We start from the raw sequence: 21,369 nt of genomic DNA on the forward strand, positions 1-21,369 counted from the left end.
ATGCAAAGTTTGCATGACTAACTGCACATTTCCAGACAATTATTGATTCAATTCATTTGACGAAATATCAATGATTCCTTACTGTTGCATTCGTTTCCTCATTTTAAGCAATTCAGAATTTTCTGCTTTTGATAAGACTTCCAACGTATTTTATTCCTCGGTGCCTTTCGAAACACCCGAGGAACTTTTACAAACGCATTTCATAAAGAGGCCATATCAAATAATAGGTGCAAAAATTGAAACCAAATGAAAGGGGGAAAAAAAATTGAAATTCATATTTTATTTTTTCGCGTGCCAAATTTTTCTCACGAGTTGAGTAAAGAGTGAATACGTAGTGCAATGTTTGTTGTTAGGGGTCACGGTAGACAACCGAGTGCGAGGAACCGGTCCAAGGTCATCGGTGGGCCTCGCATGAACTTTGCAACGGTGGATGGAAAAAAAAAAAAAAAAAAAAAAAAAAAGAGCGACTGCACGTCGTGGTCATGTGACCTTCTGGCCCCGCCTCGTTTTCTGAAAGGAGACGAGTGCAACCCGAAGAATGGAAACATGGAACCAATAGATTTGCTATTTTTGTATACAGTGCAGTAATCGACAAATTATGATGTTTTTGTTGTTGTTGGTGTTTTCTTTTCTACCAAAACTGTGTAAAAAATATTAATTGAAAAAAAAAAAAATCAATATTGCTAGTATTCTTTCATTTCCAAAAACGTATCGATCAAATACACAGAAGTACAGACAAAATGTACATTTATATTTTTTCTTTATTTTTATTTGTTTAAAATCTATGAACAAAGTATTCAAGTAAACCTGATGTACCCAAAAGTACAGCGCTGTGCACGTTTGTCGTTCAGCAACACGGAAGTGGTAGTGCTCACAATTTACCACTAGGTGGTAGCAAAGGTTGCGGTATTAGTCATTTTTATAGCTTTTTTTGGGCCATCGTTGAATCCGGACGTCGAAAACTGGTTTAAGGTGCAATGTAACGTAATAAACTGTAACGTAGTACATTAAAATAAATCAATAAATGAACGATCAAAATACAACGAAAAATATGTAGTCAATAAACTTAAAATAGAACAAAATACAGAAATAAGACAAAATAAATAAAGAATACAACAATGACAATAGAACAAAGTGGTTGAACAAATAAAACAAATGAAAAACAGCAACATGAAACAGAAATGAAAGACAATTACAAAAATGATACAATACAAAATCAATTGACAATACTATAAGAAAAAGACAATACAAATAAATACAATTCAATAAAAACAAACAAAATAATAATCAAATCAAATTGAAATTTTTTTTTACCGCGCGTGCCAAATTCTCATTCGTAATACATTTTCGAAAATGCATTATGCTGACTGAAATGAGCAAGTGTGCAGAAGTCGGGCCGCGCATGGGCAGCTCCTCTCCCGAGTTGCACGGGAACCGGAGACGCAGCGGCGAGGAGGAGCGACGGGCCGCGGGAGTTCCCCGAGCGCTTCGCGTCTTCACGTCTAGCGGCGGACATGGGCCCGCTGCTGCGTTCGGTCTTGCTGCTCGCCGCCGTGTGCGTGAGCGTGCGCGTTTACCTGGAGACGGCTCGGACCGACGCACCGGCGCCGCCCGCCCGGACCGGGAGGGCCCCCGAGCCCGCGGAGAGGAGCGATGAAGACTCGCCCGGACGGCGGCTGACAAAGGTGGGGGGCGCTCCGCAATCTTCGAAACTGCTCTTCCTGACATTTGTTGAGCCGGCCACATAGTCAACATCGGGAACGTCTCACGGCGCACCGCCAAACAAAACGCTCAGGAAAAGGTTACGAGGCAGTGGAAGAGCCTTTCATTGTTGCGACTGTCACTACACATCGCTGGCGGAGATAGATGACCGAGCCGACGTTATTTACTATGCCGATTCGCAGTGCTTGCGGGTTCAAATGTGTTTAAAAAAAACAAAAACGTCTCAACTCGCTCAGCGAGGGCGGGCGAAGATCCAAAGCCGCTTTCAAGTGATTACTTTGTCTGAAACACTTTCGTGCAAAAACAGCCGCATCCCACGCAGGTGCCGTGCCCCCGCTATCGCATCCACGCCAAAAGGTAAGCGGAGCTGCGCGGAGCTTTGGTGGATATACAAATTTGTCATACAGCAGTGGGGAAAACATCATCACTAGGGGGAGACAGTCCTTCATAGACTACATTTTGACACTAGTGAGGACACAAAGTGTACTAGTTTCAAAAGAGGTTGACAACCGCTGGTATAAACTGCGTGAGAGCAAAGCGGAGGAGGAAGATGGGAGGGCACAAAACCCCCAACAAGACCTCAAAGAGACGAGACGCCCGTCATGATTTCAGACTCGCGCGGCCTTGAGCGTCACTCCGAGGTTTGAAATGTTGATCAATGGATGGCATAAAAGCGTCAACGAGCGCCTGCTTGAGCACCACTAGAGGCTTAGGTGTGCGCACGTGCCTGGGCGGGGGCGTACGTACGGTCTCTTATGCGGGCTGATTTCAGCAGAGACACGGCTTGCGAGTATTAGCCATATATCGTACGATATAGTACGACGAAGGCGGCAAAGTTTTGCGCTGTTCCATCGCATTTTCGTGTCCTATTGATGGTTTTTGTTATGCGACCCCCGCGGAATTGAATTACTGTCGCTTCACACAACCTGCGTGTCTTCACAGCAACACGCAAATAAATGAACAAATATTAGTCGGGGGCTACCATGATGATACATTTAAATGATATTGATCGCAAAAAAATATCATTGATATTTGAAAATGTGCAACGATAATACAAATCTTTGGGGGAAAAAAATGCAAAATTAAAAAAAATCATAAAATGAATGCAATATTGTACTTTCATAATTCTATGGGATTTGAATTTGATTTGGTGCCCCAAAACGTGTTATCAACATTTATCAACGCTGCTCTGTATTGCATATACATTTTAGATTGGAAAAGATCAAACTTGATTGTTCATTGACTGTAACCCAATGTTTATCATCATCATCATTATTCAAAATAATTGTCTTCCTTTTTTATGTTTTTTTTTCCATAATTGCTGCTTTCCCCCAGCAGTGAAAAGTCCTGATTACACCAAAAAAATAGGGCTTTTTTTTAAACTTTTAAAATAAAAACAGTCATTATCAAATTTCCGAGTTTCCCCAAAAATAAATATTTGTTACATTGTATTGTATGCTACAATTATTACGACGCTAATATCATTAGAAATACTATTATTACTTTTGGGCCGACCAAATCCTCCGAACTTGTTCGTGAGCCGAAACAGTGAGCCTCAACTGCGGAAATGAATCTCTCTCGACATCACAATACCGGCCTGGGATGAGGCGTGGAAGTGCTACGCTTGTGGGAACAAATACATATCATCGGCTTGGCGCTTGCACGGAAAGCCGCTGGCGAAACTCCCAAAAAGGACGACACGTGTTCACGAACACGAGGTGCTCAAGTACTGAAAGCGCCTCCGTTGCTGACGTAAACGCGCACGAGAGTCCAACATCTCACCAACGTCAACGGGCTCGTCCGGATTCTCTGCCTGAATTTAAATTTGGAAGCGGGCATCGCGAGAGCATTTCGGACATCGGGTCGATCGATCGTATCGCTGCATGAGGCCTTCGTCGCCAAGCGAGAAGCAGGAGCCGCTCGCTCGCTTTGCATCCCGGCTGAACAAAAGCGGCTCTGTCGTCGCTCAAAGACAAGAAAAAAAAATCAGTGCGGAACGCTCCCGAGAGAGTCTCCGCGGCACAGTTCTCCCCCTCATACATCTCGTCTGGAAACATTCCACCGAATTCCCTAAAAGCCGCCACCCCCGCGAACCCCCCTCCTCACTCGAATGGGTGCATTGACCTTTGAAAGCAAAGCCGCGGCTTCCGTTTCGGCGCGCACTCGCGAGCGATGCAACTTGCGATCCCACTTTGGAGTTTTTCAAGAGAAACATTGTTTTTTTGTTTTTTTTTTGCTTCGACTTGAGAGCAAAAATTCAAGATACAAGATGGTGGCATTGAAGGCAACTCTGCTCACGTGACAACAAGCTGCACTTTGGCAGATCGTCGAAACAAAACAAAAAGCCTCCAAGCTGTTTCATGCCACTCCCACTTGAAGTTTCCCGTCAAAGCAAACATTACAAAAAGAATGACACCGTGCATTTCCAACAAGCACATCATTTGCCTTTAAGTCTGCTATATTAAGTGTCACACCCAATGAAAAACTGAATTGTATCGCTTTTTTCCACTTTTCGTACGAAATCGTAGATATATTTTTTCCCTTTTTTGAAGTAAATTTGAGTATTTTAGTCTTATTCGTAAGATCAGCTGTATTCTCTCAATGTTTGGGGCCCTCATTCATTAACAATAGTGGGCTGAGGACACAGCCTTGAGGGACACGCGTGTTCAACATTGTGAGGACGTTTCACTGTCGACGTGCCCGAAACTTTGTATTTGTATGTATTATGAAACCAACGGCTTTCTTCGGAGGCCGTCTTGGCCATATGGCGCTCGGTGCGCTCTTCCCAAGGAGACGTCTTGCAGCGTCCGGGATGGCGTCCAAGGAAGGCGAGCGCACACTTGCGTGGATGGGCACGGAAACGTGTTTGGACAGCAACCTCCTGCCCGCCCACACGCTACGAGTAACACGCGACTTCATCAAACAAGACGAGGACTTCTTTTCCTTCGGGGGGGGGGGGGGGTAGTTTGCACTGCTGTATGCGAAGTAGACAGGCAGGCAGGCAGGCAGACGATGTTGCAAATTACAAGCCCACGTGCTGGTCTCGGATCAGCTTGAACTGACAGCACGTGGGCAGACCGTATGACTCATCAGGAGTCTGTCAACGCGGCAATTTAGTTCCTCCTCCTACCCGGAATCACTCGGCAAGCCGTCACGGCTAAACAAGATCTGCCTTTATTAAAAAGGATCAAAATAATCCTTCTCTTTAATCACAGTTACATCCATTTTCTCAACCGCTGAGCACAATATAGCGAATAAGGAAGCCTGTGAGCACCCCATGGATGACACAGTATTCAAACCAAACCCAAAAGCCGAGATGATGGCGCAAAAAGCTGATTCTTTATGGCTATTTATGTCACTTTTTGACACTTGTGCACGCCATACAAGTGTAAAATGAAGTTAATCACAGTTAAAGTCCATGTCATGGGAAAAGAGCAATGTCTTGTAAATTAGACACACCACAGAGAAGAGGGTTGTTAACAGCCCTGACAAATTTGAATGATTTAGCAAAACAAAAAACGGCATGTATATAAAATGAGACCTGAAAATCATGGGGGGAGAAAAAAAAAAAAAGAAGACAACGAGGCACTCTTAAGCGGCCACACCAGCCAACCACAACACCGTGTTTTTACTAGTGGTGGCAAATTCTTGCAAAAAATTGTCTCCACGATGGAAAAACTCAGAAGTCTTGTCACTCATATCGCAAGGCATCAGTGGACTTAAAAAAGATTGCGGTCCAGGAGAAACAAAATGCAACACCTGCATGTTCGGGGTTGGTTTTTGTGGCTTCTATCCGCCCGAGAGTGCAGTTGACTTTCACCACGCGCGCTCAATGTCTCGGCACCTCCGTCACACCCGGGCTACGAGGCACGCGCGCATCCGCCCACGTGCCGGCTCCATCAAGGCTGTGCGCCCAAAAAATGTTATCAAATCAAAATCCCAAAACGCACGGACGTCGTCACGTTTTAGTGGTTCTTAAAGTCCGACGAGCCGAGACTCTCGCGAGGGAGGATCGATTAACACGGCTTGCCCTCTGCCAGAGGTGTTGATGGCTTGTCGCTGCCCGACTGAACACTTCGACTCAACTCCAATTCCATCACGGAGCTCTTGTGCCGGAATGGATGCATACAAACATTAAGAGTGACGCGTTTGTAGCTTTGTCTGGATTTCAAAAGCATTTTGCCCTTGGAAATAATAAGTTAACAGCGGCCTTAACTGCCTTGACAAGGAGGTTTTTTTTGGTTCCCCTTTAATTAGGAGAGCCTCAAAATAAAGGCAGTTGAGTTTCATTCTGAGGCAAACGTTTGCGAGACATTGCCCCAAATAAATCCCACCGCGCCATCAACTTGTACATCAGCTCCCAGTGAGTCCCTTGTCCCAGATATCTGCCCTGCGATCAGTCGTCCCAGTTTCAACCTGCAGCGACCACCTCGACAGCCAAGCTTCTCCATCCGGGGACGACTCTGGAAGTAGGACGCGAAGTTCACGTACTCCCGAGCGCACGTCGCCCTTGAAGCAAGATGAATAGTGTCTACCCATTTGTCCCCTGTATGTAAATTACCGCCAGGCAGCGCATATGTACCAAAAGCAGCACCAATTTACCTACGGTCACGATGGGAGATTTGACTTTAGACACTGAATATGCAGGCAAGAAAAAAAAAAAAAAAGAAAAATAATCTTTTCCTGAATACGTTGTGGCCTACTTTTCTTCGTGGGTTAAGACTTGTGAGAATGACACCAGCTTACTTTCCTGTCCTTGTACTGGAGTTCTCGAATGCCGGTCGCTGTTTGTTTCTACGCGCAGGTGCACCGGTGGCACGTTGAGTTGCAGCCGTGGGCCGGACAAAGTCGCTCTCTGGAGGAGGAAGCAAAGCGCTTTCTTCCGTACATCACAACTCCTCAAGTGAGTGACAGCTTAAGCTACCAACTGGCTCACGAACCGACCTGCCTACCTACGTCTTCCCTTCAAAGTCGAAGCAAACAATGGTTATTATACATGTCCGTATGTCCAGGTGTCCTGCACAAGTCCCCATGTGGACCCAGATCGTGGCTGGGCTGTATGTCTGGACCCAAAGTACAGTCTGACTCGCAGCATGCGACACAAGCACTGCAGGGTTTACTCTTTTGGGTGAGTGAGTGCACACACGCGCAAACGTGCATCAGGCGGGTCGGGTGACCCGAGCACACGAAGACGTTAACTCGCGATACAATATTGTCACCAGTTTTTAATGACGACAACAGTAGCAAAACAGAGCGCGGCGCAACCAGACACACAGAAATCCATAATACCGATATTGGACAAAATCCATATTTGCTACCAAATTATCAGAGCGAAACGGGAGCGGTATCTAATATTGCTTTATCAGACAACTACGATATCGATTATACGGGCTCATCAGACAGCGACATGACCGATATTTGCTACCAGATGATCAAAGAAATAGAAGTGATATTTGATACTGCCGTATCAGACAGTTAACAATATCGATATTTGATAGAGGAACAACAGACATTGACAGAATCGATCTTCGATACCCGATTAGCGAAGCGAGACGATAGCAATATGATACTGCTTAATCGGGCAGCTCCAATAATAATGTCCTGGCTTGAACGGCTGTAGTCGTTACCTTTGAGCGCTTTTTGAGTTTGACACAAGTCGTGCAATTTCCATATGAACATATGAAGAAAAACAACGAGAAGCCTCCAGGGCCGCAAACGCCTCGGAGTGAGCCGGGCGACGTCGCTTGCCTGGCGGTTCAACGTCTGGTGAAGTGAAAAATAATTGCATAGTAATCTATTCCGAAAATTTCCATGAAGGGAAATGAGTAGTTTGCATTTAAGGATTTTAATGAAGCAATTGTGAGTTTTTTTCGCAGCGCGGTGTTTATGGATGGGAGGCTTTTTAAGCCCGGTTATAAAAGTGCAACAGACAAGATAGCATACCATTTATAAGCTCATTGCTGTACTTTGCAGTCTCAGGTAACAAACTATCGCAGCGACACAGGGGCCTCGTTCATTGGGGAGCGTTAAGAATTTCCGGCGAGTCCCCCCCCCCCCCCCGCCCCCCGATACCCACGACCTGCGCCGCTGTCCGAGGTGTCGATCACGTCCATGTCGCCCCACCGACGACGAGCAAAACTTTCAATGAAATATATAGCGGAGTGAAAACACGCGTCGAGTCGCGTCTCCATGTCTCTTTTGATGCATCATTCATGCTCCCTCCCGCTCACGGGATGCAATCTGGGGCCTCATCTGTAAGAGATGAGCACTGCGAAATGGGTTTCTCCCTCGCGCAATTACAGAACACAGTCAAAGCACAAACGAGACACGGGGGGAGAGTATAGAGACAGTGGCTCGGGGAATAGGAAGGAAAAAGAGAGAATCGCTGAGCTCGAGAGCGGACTGCGGAGTAAACAGACCAGATAAATAAACCCGGATTTACGTTGCATATTTCAAAGTGGAGCAGCAGCAAAAAAAAAAAAAAAAAAAAAAAAGACAAAAGTGGGAACCCAAATTTCACTTTGCAATCATTTTCCAGGTCAACACCCTTGCTCTCGATCACTAACTTGTCCTTTTTGGGTTCCAGGTTGGGGCCAGATGACCGTAATCTGGAACGATACCTCGCGAGATCGGGGTGCGAGGTCCACTGCTTCGATCCCAGTTTGAAGCAGGCGCACCAGCAGCGCAACGCAATGTGGCTCCACCGCCTGTCCGTAGACTGGAGGGATCCCAACCCTGCTGTCAGTGCCCAGCGTCAGTACACAAAGAAACTGGCCACCATCCTCAACGACTTTGGTCACAGACGGGTAAGAGATGGAGAATGGATGAATTGAGTCTTCAATGACCAAATCTGTCTCTGTGTCCCCATAATGAATTCAGTCCCATCAGACTCCAGACTGATCCCGTCATGACACAACTCCTCATGACTCTTAGAAAGATAAGCTTAATTTGTTTTTTGTCTACACTGGCGACTGCGCACTTTTAATGGGTGCTACCACTTTATTACGTGACCCAGGCGAGCATCCTTATCTGTTTTAAACGCAGTGTCACACAACATTCATCCATGGAATGCGGCTTTAATGACAGTGAGCCAAGTGGGTCAGCACACTCAGCAGCTTCCACTTAGCCAGCTGCTTTGATTGCACTTAAGAATATGCAATCCGTGCTCGAAACGGCGGACTCATTAGCTGAACCCTGTCGAGAAGCCATTGTCACCGAGGGGATTGGCCTCAGGGATCACATCTCATTCAGGGAATAAAAACCATCTCGAAATAATATCAGTTGAGAGATAGATGGACAAGACGTTGCTGGGAAGGACGAGGACCGACTGAAGGAGGGCAGCGAGATGAGATCATTTCCCAGGTGATGCTCGAACCGATGAAGTACTTCTCGACTGTGTTTCCGTTTCAGGTGGACGTACTGAAAGCAGACATGGAGAGTGCAGAGTGGAAGATTCTGGAGAACTTAATCCTGGAAGGAGTTCTGGCCTCTGTCGGTCAACTGCTTTTGGAGGTTCACCTCCACTGGGCGGGTTTCGAGGTGCCGGGGGACGACCCTTCCGTGGTACGCTATTGGTTCAGCTTGCTGAAGGAGCTGGAACATGCCGACTTTCGCCTCTTCCGTGTGCACAGCGACCCGGCGCAACCGCACATCTTTCTGCGCAAGAACGTCCTCAACGCCAGCAGCGCCTACACCTTTGCGTGGGTGAACACACGGCGGACGCCCTGAAGTGGGTCGGACTGACGAATAAGTGGATTTGAAAACAAGCTGGCACAAGCACCTCTCGGAGCTCAGACTGACCTTTGTGCCAACCTACTTATCAGCCGGTTCCATTTCTCCTGGCCCACACTGACCTTCGCCATGAAGTCTCCGCAGGCTGTGTATTCTACTATCCCATCTGCTCGCTGTAGGTCAACTTCTTAGTCGGTCGACCTGAGCTCAGTTAAGCCCACAGTAACTCACGGCCAGAAGACCTTTCTTCTAGCCCGAGTTTATGGAGACCAGAAGAGACCAACGTTGCGGGAACACAAATGTGCCAAGTGGTAGGCGAGCGATAGATACTGCCGCATGAACTCCATTTTTATTCTGTCGGGAGAACTTAAGGAGCCACATGAATCACAAGAGGAGAGGGCACCGTGGCTCGATCCTGAACGATTAAGTCGAGAACCCTTCCATCATGTTGGAAGACGCCGGTATGAGAAAAGACAATACAAGACCTGCCGTATGAGGGAGGCGAGCGTTACAGTGTTGAGCCTCAAGAGTCGGGTTACCACACCAAAGACTTAGTCTGCACATTAAACACAAGCCTACAAAATGAATGACAGCTATGTTAAAACAAGAAATAAAAGAGGGCAACCAAGGACTATCTTGACTGTGTTTTGAAATGAATAATGATAAAAACAGATGATGGGTAAAATCGATGGACAGTTTATTATTTCCACAAAGCTGGCCATAAATTCAAAAATCTAAACTTTTTCAAAAACTACACCGAACAATGCAAAATGAAATGAATGCGTGTAATGCACCCCTGGTAGCAGGTAAAAAATGAAGTGTTTTTGTTTTTTCCACCTTTATACAAGAACATATAACTGGTGTCTGCGCCAATAAGACTGGATGCCAGTCCTGTGGCTTTCACTCACGATCTCTAAACTTTGGCCCAGATGAACTTTAAAGCACCTTTTAATCCCAGAGTTTAATTTGTCCGTCCCAACCGCAGGTGATCACCTTGGAGGTTTCGTGGGGGTGCCACAGGGCGCTGATGCACACCTTGTCGTGAGCCTTGATCCTGTGGTACAGCTTGGTGGTCTTCCAGTCCCAGATGTTCAGCTTTCCGTCGGCGTCGCCCGACACTACGTAGCTGATGAAACGGTAGCAAACATTTAGGGATAAATCGAGCTCCGACAGCTAGCTAATTAATTGTTTCCAAGGATAGCTAAATGCAGATGTGCGGCGATTAGTACAAAGTGGGGGTTTTGTTTTGGGAGAATTAAGTCACTAATTACAGAACTGAACTGCCCAAGTTTGCACTTTTGTTGGCTTAGCAAAACTCTTCATTAACTGAAAGGGTTTAAGACGATTAAGCTTCTTAATAATAATAATAATAATAATAATAATAATAATAAAATAAAATAAAAACTAAGAGAAATAATATTTGTTTTTCTCTGATCTGACTCGTCACACATTCGGCTCTCCCAATTTAAAGTCGATTTCAAGGCAAAAGGGCTTACCTCATGTCCGGGGAGAAGTCCACCTGGCAGGCGTAGCCGGCAACCATGTGGCCCTTGAAGATCTTCTTCTTGTTCAGTCGGAAGCGGTTTTGGGCGCCAAAGATCAGAATCTGATTGTCCATGGACTGGCACGCAAGCCACTTACCTTGGGTTTGAAAAAAAATAACAAAAAAAAGATACCATTTTGAACATGAGAATTGCACACTAGCAAAGAATCCTAATTGGACACCTCCAAAGGTGAGTCCCGAGTGCGCCCGCCTGAATTTTGCTGCTAAATTTCAAAGTTTGTCTTGGATTATCGTGCTGTAACTAAGGAACAAATGGCGACGATAACAACTGGACAATTCTCATAAGACTATTGCAGCTTATCCACTACACAGCACTGGCTTGGTTCATCTCTATTAAGATCTGCTAAAAAGAGCAAGGGTGAAGTGAACAAGGGTCTCGAGTGTCTGTTCATCGGCGATGGGCACATTTGATCCAAGTTGAGACTGAGAGCAGCAAGAAAACGGCAAACTGGAGATTATGCATCGTTCATTGGTTCATGATCATTTGACACACATTTCATACGAGATGCAAATTAAGATGATTGCTTTTGCTGTGCGAAAACACCATTCAATTATTCACAAGAAACGTAGTGTTCGTGTCATTCAGCCTCCTTTGCGGTGGGCAGGAGGAGTGGCAAAGAGTAGATGTGTGGAGGCCATTTTGAGTGGACACCTACTGAGATCGGATGCATAATTCAGAATTCCATGTTGCGATAAATAAACACAGCCCGAAGGAGGCCGAGAAGAGACAGATTGCTGGGATCATTCTAGACTGATATTCCTGAAATATTATTCATACAGTGTTTCGCCGCTTTTTATCACAAAAATATGCAAGCAATTCACAAGCCCAAAGTGCTCATAATTGCCTACAGACGCCGGCAAAGCACTCCTGTCAACACTGTTCCTTGGTACCAAGATGGCGCACAAATGCAGCGAGTAGGTGAGTTTCAAATGACAGCTGGTAGGTTCCTTAAAAAAAATCCGCAAAGATGCGAATTACCGTGAATATGTAGGATTTCACTGTATAAACTGTCTAATGTTGTCGCAACATACAAAGAGACAATAAATTAGGGACGTGACCTCGATCCAACGGCTTTAACCCAATCCTACTCGGCTCCGCCGTGGCCTCGCCCCGCTAATATTCCAAGACGCACTTCTGTGGCCCTGAGATTCATCCTCCACAACGCATCTGCTCATTGACGGCATCCCGGGAGGCTCGGCTGTTTTACTCACCGTTGGGAGATAGCGTCACCGCCGGCATGGAGTGCATGCTGGGCTCGGCGATGTACTTGAAGTCTACGGGGATGTCCCTGAAAAGAAAACCCCAAGTTGAGTGCACTTGGCTTGAATAGAAGATCAGAAAGCCACGGAGGCAGGCTCCAGACGAGTGCAACGACAAAACAACATGGTGGTACAGAGAGATCGCATCTCGACAGTAAAACAAACAAAGCGCCACGGACGATGTTGGCAGTTCTTTCATTGCGCCGTCACCACATTTCCTGTTTTCGTTTTACTGATCGGCCGCGAAGCGGACGCTAATGTGAGCAAATGTGTTGGCGCCACTTTATGTTAAGTGTGTACACCGAGGTTGTGCGCGTGTGCACATTAGATGAGAAACATCTGGAACAGCCTTCTGCTGGCACGGACACGTGTGCACAGTCGAAGATCCCAAGTATTAACACAGTCCGTGCTGTTTCCCATTGGTATTTCGGTCGAATTCTTATATGGTACTACCAAAGGGGAATTTCATTTGCACTGGGCTATGGAAGACCTCTCACTGTTCTCCTAATCATATCAGTGCAGTGCCGGCCTCTGCGGCGAGTAACATGAGACACTTCTGGCGACTTGCGCCTCATGCCGTCATGGAACCAATTTCGCAAGGCGGTTAAGAGAGCGCAGGGAAATAATAGCTGAGAGCCAGGTGGCATCTGTGAGAAAAGAGGACAGTTAAGCCAGGCGAGGCGGGCCGCTCGCCGGCATTGCTCCCAGGCTGCACAACCGTCTGCGCCATGATTCTGTGTGAAAATCTTTTTTTTTTTTTTTTTTTTTTTTTTTTTTTTATAAACTAGTTAATCCCTTTTACTCTGGCATGTTAAGTCTATGAAGTAACGAGTGCTGGGAAGGTCAAACAGAAACGAAAGACTCGACACACACATGCTCATTCGTGCAAAACAACCGAAGAAAATTTGTAACAGCTCCCAGTACGACGCTGGGCAATTTGCTAACAACACCCCCGGTTCAACCAAAACGTCTCTTAGCTGTATTATATTTACTCACCACTCCCAAACTCGAAGACTCTTGTCGTCCGACGTGCTGACAAAGCGGCGATTTTCATCCACGAAGGTGATGGTGTTGACGGCGCCCAGGTGACGGTCGTACTCCTGAACCACCTCGCCCGTTCTGATGTCCCACTGTCAAAAAGACCCACAGCAACCGCAATTATCTTCTACTTCAGCCAAATTGAACATGATCGACAATATTAGCTTAAAAAAATGGTCATGAAATTATTAGTGTAAATACAGCACAAAACTGGGAATAATGGCGGAATATTCAAATGTATAAGTGGTAATATTACAAGAATAAAGTTGTAATTTTCTGTAATATTCACTAGCAACTATACATATACCTGCATTTAGGTTGGTGCCACTCTTATCATTTCATTCTTGTAAAAATAACCGCACCGCTCTATTAGAACTTTGTTCTCTTAACTTAATATTTCATCCAAAAAATTATATAATTTTTTCTCGTACCACTGCGTCTTTAGTTTTGAAAACTTGACTATTTTCTTTTTACCTTCTGTTTTCCTTTTTAGTGTGGCTTCAATACTCCTAATGTGGCTGTATTTTATTGTTTTATTATCTTGGCTTTAATCTTCTCACACAGTAAAATGGGAACACGTCATCGTTTGAAAGAGTAACATTGTGAATAAAAAACATCGTAATAATTATACTCCAATAACCATAACACTGGCCATTGTCTCATAACACATTGCTGCTGTAAATCCTCTTCATAACAGGTACGTCCATGTACTTTTGGATTTGAAGCAATTGTTTTCAGTCAGTTGTGTCAGTTTATGCTCGCTCGCACGCCGTCGTGCGAGGCATACATGACTGAACACGGAGATGAACTGTCGGACAGGACAGGAGCGTGTTTCACGCTGCTTTGGGCACAAGGTCACACGGAGAAGAGTTGCGCCTGAGTCGACGGGAAGCGGGCAGAGGGGGGAGAAGCGGTCCTTTACCTGGACAATCTTCTTATCTGACATGCCGGCCACCAAAAGGTTCTGCTTTTCCTCATCGGGGTTGAACTTGACGCAGTAGGGCACCTTCCTGTTGGTGAAGCGGGAGATGCACTTGCCTGCGGACGGAAACAAACAGACGAGAGAGCCACAGTTCAATTCGTTGAAACAGCTGCAACTCAACTGGGAGGATGTGTCGTTAAAACGTGATGCAGCTGCACCAACAAGGGGGTGGGGGGGGGGGGTGTTCACTCTTTACTGCCCTCTGCTGGAGAGGTACTCCACATTTCCCACAAAACAGCGCATATATATATATATATATATATATATATATATATATATATACATATAGACATACATATATACATACATACATACATATACATATATATATACATATATACATATATATACATACATATATATATATATATATACATACATATATACATATATATACACACACACACACGCACACACGCACGCACACGCACAAGGTGTCCTGTCGTAAACCGAATTTGTACGCAAGTTAGAATTCTTTCACGAACATACGCTAATGCAGTAGTAAAGTCTAAATTACAAGAAATATTGGGATGAAAAACACTTTTATGCCATAAATATAGTCAAATTAAAACAGTGAGTATGGCGTTAACTGAGCATGCATCCATGTGCGTCGTGGCTGTTGGCCGATTGAAATGCCATTAATCTCTTCCATCCTCCCCGAAGTACCCAAAACGTTTGTAATGTTTTTTTTTCTCAACTAAAACGGTTTCGTTAAACATTCTATATTTGCCTAATAAAACATAATTAAAAAGAATGTAAAGAATGAAACAGTTGGTGCGTCATGATTATTTCACTGCGACTCCTGGTGTGCACGACTTGGCCACCAGGAACTAGAGTGGACCTAGTATCGAGTCTTGTACGGCAAGTAATTGTGACAGCTCTAAAGAGTAGAATGTGAAAATCTGTGGTTCCAGTATAGCGCCTCGTGTTGCACCACCATTCCATCTGCAGGGGGTTCACGGTTTACAACGGAGTTTATCACTAACTTATGCTGATGCATTAGTAAGGCCATAATTACAGTAAATATTTGTATGAAAAACACTTTTAAGCTTCAAATATAAAACAATCAATGTGTGCCTTCTTGTGGCGCGTGAACACGTATTCTTACAAGGCGTCCAAATTGTCGATTACTAGTCTAGATTGAGCGAAAATACGGCTGTATTTGCTTGATTGTATTCAGTCACTTTATTAGGTACACTGCACAATTGACAGCGGAACCTACGACGCAATCCGCCGTGTGGCACTGTTGGACTTCCGGTCACCGATGGTGTAGCGGTCCACTCGCATGACTTTGACGCGGGCAGCGTGGGATCAGTTCCCACTCAGCGACGGTGTGACTGTGAGTGCGAATGGTTGTCCGTGTCTCTACGTGCCCTGCGACTGACTGGCGACCAGTTCAGGGTGTGGGTTGCCAGCTGGGATAGGCTCCAGCGCCCCGCAACCCTAACCAGGATAAGCGGTGTTGAAAATGGATGCGTGGATGTTTGACTTCCAAATTGTTCTCATTTCAAAATGCAGTTTTTCCATAGGAAGCAATGAAAGGTGAATGCATTTGCCGCTGTAGAAACTGCACAACTTTTGGGCCATTTGACTACGGAGTTTCCGCTGTATGCAAGTGTACGTGTTCTTCAAGCTTACCGGTCTCAGAGTCCCAGAATTTGATGTAGCGGTCGTAGGCGGCGCTGAGGAACCGATTACCGCTGTTGTTGAAGCAAATGTCTCGCACCGCTTTGCTGTGGCCTAGAATGAGAAAAACCGCCAATGAATACAAAAGCCAAATACTATTAAAGTCACCCTGAGTAACCCCCTCCCTCTCGTCTCATTACCGTTTCTCCTCAACCGCCTGCCTTTGATATCACATTTATTCGAGGCGTGTAAAAATGTGGGCTAATGAGGGAGGTTTGGGACAAAGGAGGACGCGAGAGCTGCGGGAGATGAAAGTGGGATTAAATCTTGAAATGAGCTTTTTCTCGCTCAAAGACAACACGGCCGCCGCAGAACACCATGACGACGACGACCGTTGCGCGTCGCTTGTATGCGCACTGCCATTAAAAACGACCGCGAGCCGGCCTAAAAATGAATCAAATATGCAAATTGTCACAGACTGCGTTGATATAAACATTCAATGATGCATATTCCCTTGAGAGTCTTCTTTAACGGTGGCATTTCTACAAGTCAGGTACTGAAAAATAACGTGCAGCTTACTCCTAGGCGTGAAATATCACTTATTAGTTGACGTTTAAGTGATAAGTGGAGCACAAACACACGTGCTGCATTTGCTCCAATCGCGAACTGTGCTTAAACATTGTGCCCCAATTAATCACCGGGAAAAAATGAACAGCACACCTCAAATAGACGCGTTTTCTTTTACCCTACAATACACATTACATTGTCATTATTTGGCGGAAAAGTGTTCAGAGTTGAGGAGCTACATTTAGGCAAAAGTAGTGCTTTGCCGCCGGCGTCAATTACTCAGATTTTTGCTTTTCGTAGCGGCGCTCGGTCCCTAGCCCCCGCGAATAGAACACCGTACCGCCAAAGGAGAGCTAATCTTCAGTGTGTGACGGACTTCTTTATACAACGATAAATATTATACTATTTACGAAAAAAACAAAAAAGGCTCTTCAACAACCACCATTATAAAGGATTTCCCTTGAGCCATTCCCGGGACACTATACAAGGAAACATGCTGTTACGAAATTGAATTTACAATTAACAACAAAAGGCACACTTTTCCGATGACTACTACATCTAATAGCGGGATAACATAAGGAAGAAAAAGTCAAATCACTCCTCTGTGGTCCTCTGGGCGGCCGCGAGTCTCGTCATCGCCGGGCTAATGAATAATGCATATTGTTCCGTGAGGGAGCTGACAAGCAGAAGTGTGCAGAAAACGAAAAGACGTCGGCCAGCCTGGCATCGCTGGAGTAGGCTGTTGAACGTGACCTGCTTGCATGAAACCCGCATCTCTCCCCACTCACCCGATTCCCCCGGAGAAAAACACACACACACAGTAGAAAAATAACATCCCATCCTTGGTCATGACTGCTCCTGTACCAATAAGCTTCACTACTGCAGTTTGGCTGCTCATCAAAATGTGTTCATTTAGTAGTCGTAAGAGCATGCAAAACATTCATATTTACTTACCGATAAAAGTCCGTATACACCTCCTCTCGTTGTACACCTCCCACAACTGCCGACAGACGGCAAGAAATGAAACATTTGCAGCATATTGATTTGTCTTGGCTGAGTGCTCCTTATTACCTTAATTTTACAATCCATGGAGCTGGAAAGCAAGAGATGACCTGAACGTGGAAACAGTCGGATGGCGCTGACCCCCTGGAAGACGTGCGGGCAGACGGGACATTAGCGTCACATACGAATCGCCTCACACAAGTTGACGGAGAAAGCCGTGAAATCCCAAACGAGTCGAGCGGTATTTGACGTTTTCTACGGTGTCCGCAAGGCACCGTTTAGGCTAACGAGTCCTCGTTTGCGTGTCACGCCGACGAGTTCAAAGTCAGCGCGCCCCGAGCATCCCCCGCTAACCTTGGTGTGCCCCGACCAAACATGGATTTGCTTTTTGGGCAGGTAACACTTGTCTGGTGCCTCGCTAGAACGCAGGTTGATGCCCACGTCCTGGGGGATGTGCAGGTAGGTCCTGCCCTGGTAATCGAACATGTCTTTAACTGAGGGGAAAGAAGCACAAACAAATTCAGAAACCATCATTTCAATTGATCGTCCCACTTTGAAGGGTTCCGCTGTAAATAGTAAATAACTACTACGATACATGGTGAACATTTCTATGTAACAGCGTATGTTACGATTTATTAAATATGAGACATACCATGAAGAATGGTCTTCTCTTCTGCCGGAGCTTCCTCCTCATTCCTGCCTCTTTTTTGCCTTTTGGCTGTGATCTCATCCAGCTCTTTCTTCTCCTCCTGTAGCGTGAAATCGACCACACCTGATTCATTACCATAAGGCAACAACGGAGCCCTTTGAAACCAAGTTATTACAGCAATAAGTGCATTACCTCGGTGGGTTTGGCCACCGATTTCTCGTCGACATATTTTGCCCACGGTCCCAAGTAGTTGTCGATATCTCCTGCGTCGCCGCCTTTGACCTTTTTCCTTTTGTCTGGCTTCTTGTAAGCGCTCTCAAACACGTTCAACCCTGGAGGAACAAAAATATATTTAAAAATACAGTGACACCAAATAAAAGGAAAAGCGGGGCACTCGTAAGTCAAGCGATCACTGGACTACCTTTATTTTTCTCAGCCTCCTCCACTGCTCCGATGTAACTAGTGCCAGTTACTTGGTTTGTGTCCACAGATGGATCTAAAGCATAGCCTTGTGAGAGATGAGAGGAATGTTAAAAACAATAAATACAGACAAAATGTTAGCAATCTACTGAACAGGCCCGTGGCGGAGGTCCAACGAGAGCCTACCAAGCGACGAAAAGGTCCTCCTCTGCTGCTCGAACATGAAGTCGTTGACGTGAGCGGGTTCTGCGTAGCCAGATAACATGTTCCTCGGGGCGGCCATCTGTTGGGTTTTGAACGGGTTTTCTGGTCCAAACTAGGAGGGGGGGAAAAAATACAACATTCAATCATTTGGGGTCATTTACCAGTCGGGACGAAACGGTTTACGGCCTACTGATAAACTGTCATCACATTGAAAAATGGTTAGAAATGCCATTTCAATTTTTAATAATCAATACTACTGTACTCAATGTAGTATGTGCGCCGCCTCTTTTAGGGGCTGACCAATTGAGTAACATTTCTCGGTCACTGCAGAAGATAAAGAATATATCCCCGTGAGTATTGTTATATTGTCTGTAATCTCTATTTACCAGCATTTGCCATAGATTACAAATGACATTACATGTATAGGCGGCACGGTGGGCGACTGGTTAGAGCGTCAGCCTCACAGTTCTGAGGACCCGGGTTCAATCCCCGGCCCCGCCTGTGTGGAGTTTGCATGTTCTCCCCGTGCCTGCGTAGGTTTTCTCCGGGCACTCCGGTTTCCTCCCACATCCCAAAAACATGCATTAATTGGAGACTCTAAATTGCCCGTAGGTGTGAATGTGAGTGCGCATGGTTGTTGTTTGTTTGTTTGTTTGTTTGTATGTGCCCTGCAATTGGCTGGCAACCAGTTCAGGGTGTACCCCGCCTCCTGCCCGATGACAGCTGGGATAGGCTCCAGCACGCCCGCGACCCGAGTGAGGAGAAGCGGCTCAGAAAATGGATGGATGGATTTATTACATGTATACAAATGAAGTACAATGCACTATAGAACGTCAATCCTGGCATCAGCCGCCTGTAAAACCACTTACTTCTGGTGCAAACATGGTTTCATATGACGGGTTATAAGTGACTTCTTTCAGGGAAGGGTCGAGATGTACGCCAGTCTCAACCGACTCCTATAACAAGACGCACAGAATCAGTAAAAACATTGTCAACATGTTCAGTATGTAGACTGCAGGGGTGTCAAACTCATTTTTGTCGTGGTGACGGTTTACCTCGGAGGGCCGTTATGACTGTGAACCCATATGAATGTATGCTCGTCTCATATTATTACATGTACACAACAAATTGTTGGACAGCTACTTTTGAAATCAGAAGCCATTCAAAATGGTTTGCTCAACTGTTATTCAATTAGACTTTAAAAGGGAGCTTGGTACCAAAAACCTACTTGCAATATATCAACATTATTGAAAGTGAAAACAATTAGCAATTTTGGTATTTTTGCAAAAAGCATGAAGTCGACACACATTATTTGCTTTCGCGGGCCACGTAAAAGTACGTGGCGGGCCGAACCTGGCCCCCGGGCCACCAATTAGATATCAGGCGATGTAGGGAATGTCCCAATGTTAAAATATCTTTTGAGCGCCATCTGTAGTTCAAAGTGTGCATTTTCTGCACTGTCAATTTGAAAGCTTTTTGGGGGAATTACGTCGTCATTGACTTCTTCTATAGACGAAAGGGAGGGGCGGTTCAAAATCCGAAAAATGATTTTTGTGCCCAAAAGAATACTGCCTGAACTGCACTGTGCAATGAAAATAAAGACTGACGTCCTAATTCGCTTTAACACGTTACTTGTCGAGATTTCTCCTTTTTCAGCCCACGAAAAGTAAGAACTATTATTTGGGAAAATTAACATATAATTCTTCCAATAAAATAAAAGGGAGCATATATGTTCCTACAAATCACGGAAATTGACGACAACCGCTAGCAACTAGCATCCATAGCGTACCTTGACGGCAACTTCCGGGGCAGAATTCAGAACCGCCAACGCCATCGTCGGACCGGACTGTAAAGGTTTAAGGTGCGCCGTTGCGTCCGGATCTGTAGAGTCCGATTTTTCGGGGCTGGTGTCGGTTTGTGACTCATTTTCCGAATCGGAATCGCTGCCGTACGAAACGAGGGACGAGACGGCGGCGGACATCTTGGATGTTGTGCTTCCACCGGAAGTGAGGGTGACGTCACTTCTGTTTTTATTTGGGCTTTTCTGTTGCTGGTGTAAAACGTCGTATAAAACATGAATATTTGTAATTAATTTACACACAAAAAAATAGAACGGAAAAAATTTAAGTAATAAATATATGAGGCTATAAGGCCGGCAAGAGTTTTTTTGTACAACTGTATATGACAAATGAAAAAAAACGATCATCATTTCATTTTTTAAAAATACAAATATATAATTAGTTTTTAAGTGGTTCAATGTATTGTACTATATTAAATGGGCTATAAATACCAAACAAAATAAAATATGATACGCATTTTAGCCTATTGTATGTAACAACTAATTAAAAGGAGTCAAGTATATTAAAATATATATGCACGTGTTACATATTTCAACACAGTGATTGACGTGTTTATCATTTGCGCAGGTTTCTCCACTCCCACACAGGAGCGGTTGCACAGGACGCTTTGGCGCCCTAACAATAGAGTGGCCCGTACCATTGTCGCCACTTTTTATGGGGACTTTCACCGGCGAGCTAATGTTTTTTTTACACGCCGTTGCCCAACGTGGACCGCCGTCAAGCGCATGTTGACCACTTGCATTGA

General features: G+C 45.2%; 2 protein-coding genes across 2 annotated transcripts; one reads left to right on the forward strand and one right to left on the reverse strand.

Moving 5' to 3' along the window:
- Nucleotides 1-1,425: 1,425 nt before the first annotated feature.
- Nucleotides 1,426-10,164, forward strand: LOC133417181 (probable methyltransferase-like protein 24). Its single transcript, XM_061704729.1, has 5 exons — nucleotides 1,426-1,685; nucleotides 6,527-6,625; nucleotides 6,735-6,850; nucleotides 8,309-8,528; nucleotides 9,133-10,164. The coding sequence occupies exons 1-5, from the start codon at nucleotides 1,515-1,517 to the stop codon at nucleotides 9,448-9,450; spliced, it is 924 nt and encodes a 307-aa protein (XP_061560713.1). The 5' UTR covers nucleotides 1,426-1,514; the 3' UTR covers nucleotides 9,451-10,164.
- cdc40 (cell division cycle 40 homolog (S. cerevisiae)) lies at nucleotides 9,842-20,756 on the reverse strand. Its single transcript, XM_061704728.1, has 15 exons — nucleotides 20,555-20,756; nucleotides 19,635-19,721; nucleotides 18,748-18,877; nucleotides 18,563-18,649; nucleotides 18,334-18,473; nucleotides 18,145-18,241; nucleotides 17,847-17,986; nucleotides 17,562-17,636; nucleotides 17,445-17,490; nucleotides 15,936-16,037; nucleotides 14,238-14,353; nucleotides 13,274-13,407; nucleotides 12,230-12,306; nucleotides 10,950-11,094; nucleotides 9,842-10,579 (listed from the first exon to the last, which is right to left on the reverse strand). Exons 1-15 carry the CDS (start codon nucleotides 20,744-20,746, stop codon nucleotides 10,402-10,404), a joined length of 1,746 nt encoding a protein of 581 aa, XP_061560712.1. The 5' UTR covers nucleotides 20,747-20,756; the 3' UTR covers nucleotides 9,842-10,401.
- Between the last annotated feature and the right edge of the window lie 613 nt (nucleotides 20,757-21,369).

Source organism: Phycodurus eques, chromosome 18, assembly GCF_024500275.1.
Source record: "Phycodurus eques isolate BA_2022a chromosome 18, UOR_Pequ_1.1, whole genome shotgun sequence".
NCBI lineage: Eukaryota > Metazoa > Chordata > Actinopteri > Syngnathiformes > Syngnathidae > Phycodurus > Phycodurus eques.